This window comes from Rhinoderma darwinii, chromosome 11 (assembly GCF_050947455.1).
Source record: "Rhinoderma darwinii isolate aRhiDar2 chromosome 11, aRhiDar2.hap1, whole genome shotgun sequence".
NCBI classification, from domain to species: Eukaryota; Metazoa; Chordata; class Amphibia; order Anura; family Rhinodermatidae; genus Rhinoderma; species Rhinoderma darwinii.
In genome coordinates this window covers 86,477,736-86,484,885 of record NC_134697.1, presented here as the reverse complement: position 1 = coordinate 86,484,885, position 7,150 = coordinate 86,477,736, and the positions used below count along the sequence as shown (strand labels likewise).

The following is a 7,150-nucleotide window of genomic DNA, read 5'->3' as shown; positions in this document are numbered from 1 at the left end:
CCCTCATCTTACCGGCATTATGTACCTGTTCCTTCATCTTACCGACATAATGTCCTTGTTCTTTCATATTACCGGCATTATGTGCCTGTCCCTTCATTTTAGCGGCATTATGTCCCTGTTCCTTCATATTACCGGCATTACGTCCCTGTTCCCTCATCTTACCGGCATTTTGTCCCTGTTCCCATATCTTACCGGCAATATGTCCCTGTTCCCTCATCTTACTGGTTTATGTCCCTGTTCCTTCGTATTACCGTTATTATTTCCCTGTTCCTTCATATTACCAACATTATGTCCTTGTTCTTTCATATTACCGGCATTATGTGCCTGTCCCTTCATTTTAGCGGCATTATGTCCCTGTTCCTTCATATTACCGGCATTACGTCCCTGTTCCCTCATCTTACCGGCATTTTGTCCCTGTTCCCACATCTTACCGGCAATATGTCCCTGTTCCCTCATCTTACTGGTTTATGTCCCTGTTCCTTCGTATTACCGTTATTATTTCCCTGTTCCTTCATATTACCAACATTATGTCCCAGTTCATTCATATTACAGCCATTTTGTCCCTGTTCCTTCATATTACCGGCATTATGTGCCTGTTCCTTCATCTTACCGGCATTATATCTCTATTCCTTCATATTATTGGCATTACGTCCCTGTTCCTTCATATTACCGGCATTACGACCCTGTTTCTGCATATTACCGGCATTACGCCCCGGCTCCTTTATATTATCGGCATTATATCCCTGTTCCATCATATTACCGGCATTACGTCCCTGTTCCTACATATTACAGGCATTATTTGCCTGTTCCTTCATTTTACAGGCATTACCTCCCTGTTCCTTCATATTACAGGCATTATGTCCCTGTTCCTTCATATTACAGGTATTATGTGCCTGTTCCTTCTTATTACCGGCATTATATCCTTGTTCCTTCATATTACCGCCATTATGTCCCTGTTCCTTCACCCAACTTCATGCGTTCGTGTGATGAAGTGAGTCCTAAGTATAGACAACGAACAGTTTTAGTGTTAGTACGAAGTAGAAATAGGTGCTTTCTGTTTACTTTCATTATATTGCCAGCAGCTCGATTATACCAGCAGTCTGGCAAAGTGACATACAAGACAATGCAAGTCGATACTTATGTGGAACTTGGTGCTACAAATTGGTAGTTTGTTTTGAAAATCTCGTAACATTTGTAGCAATGAGAGCAGCTTGGAAAACACGGCCCCTCCAACATTGGTTTTTGCGCTTGAAAAATGCCGTATCAGCTGCATCAGTTTGTCCTTTTTCATTCATTGAATGCGTCTCATTAAATGTTGCTCTGCAAGAAACTGCACGCGTTACTGTAATAAAGTGAGTCCTATATAGGGACAGCAGACAGATTCATTATTAGTACTAGAGGTTAACAGATTTATTGCCAGCAGCCTTATTAATCCCAGCCGTCCGGCAGAATGAGATACGAAGCAATACGAGCCGATACGTGTGTCAAAGTTGGTCCCAGTAACAGATTTATGGTTTGTTGTAAGAATCTCGTAACATTAGTAGCAGTGACAGCAGCTAAGAAAACACTGGCCCTCTCTCCAAGGATTGCGGAAAGCACGTTGCCCAGCAGCAAGCTGGACGCCGAAGAAGCAACACCGCAAGTCAGCTGTTTGATCCACTGCTCGTGCGGATATTCAGTGGCGAGTTTCTGCCACTCCTGTACATGCAGGCATCGGCACAAACGGCGTCCGGCAGCGCCGCTACGAGGATGTGTTTTCCTGCCGGAGGATCACTCAGCAGCAAGTATAGCACTAAGGCACTCTTTCCCTTCAGATTAACATTCCCTGGTCTAAGACGGAATTCAGTCAGCTGCTTCTAGGACGCTATTAGGGGGACACACTGCAGTCCACATATCCGGCACCTCACTGGAAGACCGACGTGATACTGAAGCCCCTACCCCCGTGTATATAGAAGTAGAAGATCGCTGCTCAGATTATAAACGAGCGGTCACCAGCAGACATCATAGCTGATCTATAGATGATGTGGCGGCTCTGAGAAGAGCCTTTGTGTTGTGTAAGATGGAGCTGAGCAGGAGCGGAATTAACCTCCGAAGCCGTAGAGTGTGCGGCCCTGGCGTTTGAGCGCGTACACCACGTCCATAGCGGTGACGGTCTTCCTCTTAGCGTGCTCGGTGTAGGTGACGGCGTCACGGATGACGTTCTCCAGGAAAACTTTCAGGACGCCGCGTTATTACCGTATTATGTCCCTGTTCTAGCGTGACCAGAGACTGCTCCTCCAATAACCAGGCAATTACAATAACGACTAAACACACTAGAGTTTGCGGCTACAATAACCTTGCACCAAAAAAAAGAAACAACAACGTTTGCTCCACCTGTATTACAATAAACCAGAACAGACGAGCAACTATAGTTTGCTTCAGATGTAATACAATAACCCCGCACAGAATAGACACCAGAGTCTACTTCCATCTGTATTACATCAATACGTATGTGCTGGGTTTTATGAATACAGGTGAACAGATTCTAGTGTACTGTAACAGACAGGACATTAGAGTACGCTCCACCTGTATTACAAGAACCCAAGTCCCAGCACATACAGTACGCTAGAATCTGCTCCACCTGTATTACAATAACCCAGCACAGGAAAGACACCAGCGACTGCTCCTTTCGTAATAGTATGACCAGGCACAGACAAGACACCATAGTCTGCTCCACCTGTATTCAAATTACCCAGCACAGACAAGACACCATAGTCTGCTCCACCTGTATTCAAATTACCCAGCACAGACAAGACACCAGAATGCTCCTATTTTACTACAATGAGCCGGAAAAGACTAGAACTAGAGCAGGGGTCTCAAGCACTCGGCCCGCGGGACACAGAGCCGCTAATACAGGCTCTGCTCCGGGACTCTGTGGAATTCCCTGACATCGCTGTCCATATATGGACAGTGTTGTCATGGTCTTTCCCAGAGCGGAGTCCCTGGCAGAGCGCTAGTATAAGCTCTACTCCGGGATTCTGTGGAAATCCCTGACATCGCTGTCCATATATGGACAGTGTTGTCATGGTCTTTCCCAGAGCGGAGTCCCTGGCAGAGCGCTAGTATAGGCTCTGCTGTGGGACTCTGTGGAATCCCCTGACATCGCTGTGCACATAAGGACAGTGATGTCAGGAGCACAGCTGGAGTCCCAGGCAGATTGCTAGAATCGACTCTGCTCTGGGACTCCTGCTCTGGGCAAGCCCCTGACATCACTGTCCATATAAGGCACTGTGGCAGCATCTACCGAGGGCACCGTGGCAGCATCTACCGAGGGCACCGTGGCAGCATCTACCGAGGGCACCGTGGCAGCATCTACAGATGGCACTGTGGCAGCATCTAGGGGTGTGTGGCATTATCTACAGAGGGCACTGTGGCAGTATCTACAGAGGGCACTGTGGCAGCATCTTTAGAGGGCTCTGTGGCAGTATCTACAGAGGACTCTGTGGCACCATCTTAAAAGGGGCTGCCCAATCATGACATTTGTGTGTCTGCCAAACGCTTAGCGACACTTGATTGCTGAAATGCAGCCCGTCAACTTCTATTTATTCATATATGTGGCCCACTTACCCGGCCGAGTTTGAGACCCCTGAAGTGGAGGCTGTTCCACTTGTATTACAATTACTAAAGTCTGCTGCTACTCTTCTACAATAAACCAGCACAGAGAAGACACCAGTCTGCTCCGCCTGTACTACAATAACTTGATAGAGAACACACTTCAGTCTGCATCACCTGTATTACAATTACACGACATACACTCAAGACACCAGAGTCGTCTTCACCTGGACCAATGAGGACGGCGCCACCATCTACACGAGGCAATAGTGAATGTAAAGGTCATGAGTAACGCAGCAGTTCTGCACCCCCCATCCTCCCTACGGCTTCCTCTTCAATGTTTATCCCAGCGGTATATGAACTCATAATGGAGGTTGTCGCCCCCTCCTGCTGGCTAGTGCTCTGTACAATCAGAGCCACTTATCTGGCGCAGAAAGTTTACATATCGGAGATCAGCGGTGAGAGCTCTGTTCTAAGGACCATGTGGGCGGCTCTTAAAAGAGCCTTTGTGGTTAAATGTGGGATAAGCGGCGCTCACTTGCTCTTGGCGCTTTTGCTGCTCTCGGTCTTCTTGGGCAGAAGAACGGCCTGGATGTTGGGCAGGACGCCTCCCTGAGCGATGGTCACACCACCCAGCAGTTTGTTGAGCTCCTCGTCATTGCGCACGGCCAGCTGCAGGTGACGGGGGATGATTCGAGTCTTCTTGTTGTCCCGGGCGGCATTTCCGGCCAGTTCCAGGATCTCAGCGGTCAGATATTCAAGCACAGCTGCCATGTATACCGGAGCGCCGGCGCCGACCCTCTGAGCGTAGTTGCCCTTGCGTAGAAGTCTGTGCACACGACCGACAGGGAATTGAAGTCCTGCCCGGGATGAGCGGGTCTTGGCTTTAGCCCGCACTTTGCCTCCTTGCTTTCCTCTTCCAGACATCTCTATTATCTGATCAAATCTAACGACTGCGCTCCGACCGTCACTTCTTATACCCAGATGGAGCAGAGGGCTTCTTCTCTGATTGGCCGCATCTAAAACTTGTATTCAGCGCCAGACACTGTAGCCAATGAGGAAGTAGAATATTTCTACAGACTCGCAGATAACACCACGCCCCCTCCTCCGTCTCTACCAATAGGAACATCTCCCGCCTGAACTCGAATGGAGCAGAAATAAAGCAGCAGCGGCGGATTCTTCTCATTAGGCTCCAAGTAATGTGCCCCGTCCCTGCAGTAAGAACCCAAAGGCTCTTCTAAGAGCCCCCACCAAGTCTACAATAGAGCTGCCGCCTCCATCTTGTGCTTATTCGTGCACATGTCTTTATTCCCGCTGGTCTCCCATGTCTGGAAGAGTCGTTCAGTCCGTGCAGCCGCTCCTCCGTGCTGCAGGATATGGGGGGACATTCCCGGGTGTGATAGCGCAGAGCTGCTGCTGCATTAGGGGCTTGTTATCTGCGGGCTGCACGGGCTGATTCTTCTCCATCCAACGATACCGTGAAACGCACAATTCCAACGTCCGCTGCCAATCTCCAGTATAAAGGTGGTGACGTACAAACATGTAACACGTCTTTATTACATCCGTATTGTTCCCGAATTACCGGCATTATGTCCCTGTCCTCTCATGTGACCGGCATTATGTTCCTGTTCCCTCATATTACCGGCATTATGTCCCTGTCCTCTCATGTGACCGGCTTTATGTTCCTGTTCCCTCATATTATCGGCATTATGTCCCTGTCCTCTCATGTGACCGGCATTATGTTCCTGTTCCCTCATATTACCGGCATTATGTCCCTGTCCTCTCATGTGACCGGCATTATGTTCCTGTTCCCTCATATTACCGGCATTATGTCCCTGTCCTCTCATGTGACCGGCATTATGACCCTGTTTCCTCATATTACTTGCATTATGTCCCTGTCCTCTCATGTGACCGGCATTATGACCCTGTTCCCTCATCTTCCAGGCATTATGTCCCTGTTGCTTCATATTACCGGGATTATGTCCCTGTTCCCTCCTTTTACCGGCATTATATCCCTGTTCCTTCATATTACCGGCATGGCATCCCTGTTCCTTCATATTACCGGCATTATGTCCCTGTTCCTTCATATTACCGGCATTATGTCCTTGTTCATATTACAGGCATTATGTCCCTGTTCCTTCATATTACAGCCATCATGTCCCTGTTCCTTCATATTACCGCCATTACGTCCCGGCTCCTTCATATTATCGGCATTATGTCCCTGTTCCTTCATATTACAGGTATTATGTCGCTGTTCCTTCATATTATCGGCATTATGTCCCTGTTCCTTCATCTTACAGGCATTATGTCCCTGTTCCTTCATATTAGCGGCATTACGTCCCTGTTCCTTCATATTACAGGCATTATGTCCCTGTTCCTTCATATTACAGGCATTATGTCCCTGTTCCTTCATATTACAGGCATTATGTCCCTGTTTCCTCATCTTCGAGGCTTTATGTCCCTGTTCCTTCATATTACAGGCATTATGTCCCTGTCCCTTCATATTACAGGCATTATGTCCCTGTTCCTTCATATTACAGGCATTATGTCCCTGTTCCTTCATATTACAGGCATTATGTCCCTGTTCCTTCATATTACAGGCATTATGTCCCTGTTCCTTCATATTACAGGCATTATGTCCCTGTTCTTTCATATTACAGGCATTATGTCCCTGTTCCATCATATGACCGGCATTATGTCCCTGTTCCTTCATATTACAGGCATTATGTTCCTGTTCCTTCATATTACATGCATTATGTCCCTGTTCCCTCATCTTACCAGCATTATGTGCCTCTTCCTTCATATTACCGGCATTATGTCCCTGTTCCTTCATATTACAGGCATTATGTCCCTGTTCCTTCATATTACATGCAATATGTCCCTGTTCCCTCATCTTACCAGCATTATGTGCCTGTTCCTTCATATTACCGACATTATGTCCGTTCCTTCATATTACCGACATTATGTCCGTTCCTTCAAATTACAGGCATTATGTCCCTGTTCCTTCATATTACAGGCATAATGTCCCTGTGCCTTTATATTACCATCATTATGTCCCTGTTCCTTCATATTACCGGCATTATGTCCCTGTTCCTTCATATTACATGCATTATGTCCCTGTTCCCTCATCTTACCAGCATTATGTGCCTCTTCCTTCATATTACCGGCATTATGTCCCTGTTCCTTCATATTACAGGCATTATGTCCCTGTTCCTTCATATTACATGCAATATGTCCCTGTTCCCTCATCTTACCAGCATTATGTGCCTGTTCCTTCATATTACCGACATTATGTCCGTTCCTTCATATTACCGACATTATGTCCGCTCCTTCAAATTACCGGCACTATGTCCCTGTTCCCTCATATTACCAGCATTATGTGCCTGTTCCTTCTTATTACCGGCACAATGTCCCTGTTCCCTCATATTACCGGCATAATGTCCCTGTTCCCTCATATTACTGGCATTATGTCCCCTCTAGTAGGGTACTGGGACATAATGCCGGTAATATAATGTCTGTAATATGAGGGAACAGGGACATAGTGCCGGTAATAAGAAGG

At 47.1% G+C, this 7,150-nt stretch overlaps 1 protein-coding gene across 1 annotated transcript; it reads right to left on the bottom strand.

The window, feature by feature from the left end:
- Positions 1-4,117: 4,117 nt before the first annotated feature.
- On the bottom strand, positions 4,118-4,518 carry LOC142663773 (histone H2A type 1-like). The gene has a single exon (XM_075842607.1). It carries the CDS (start codon positions 4,516-4,518, stop codon positions 4,126-4,128), a length of 393 nt encoding a protein of 130 aa, XP_075698722.1. The 3' UTR covers positions 4,118-4,125.
- Positions 4,519-7,150: the final 2,632 nt, after the last annotated feature.

Excerpts from the sequence above, each read along its gene's own strand:
- LOC142663773 (XM_075842607.1), bottom strand. The coding sequence starts at position 4,518 with ATGTCTGGAAGAGGAAAGCAAGGAGGCAAAGTGCGGGCTAAAGCCAAG.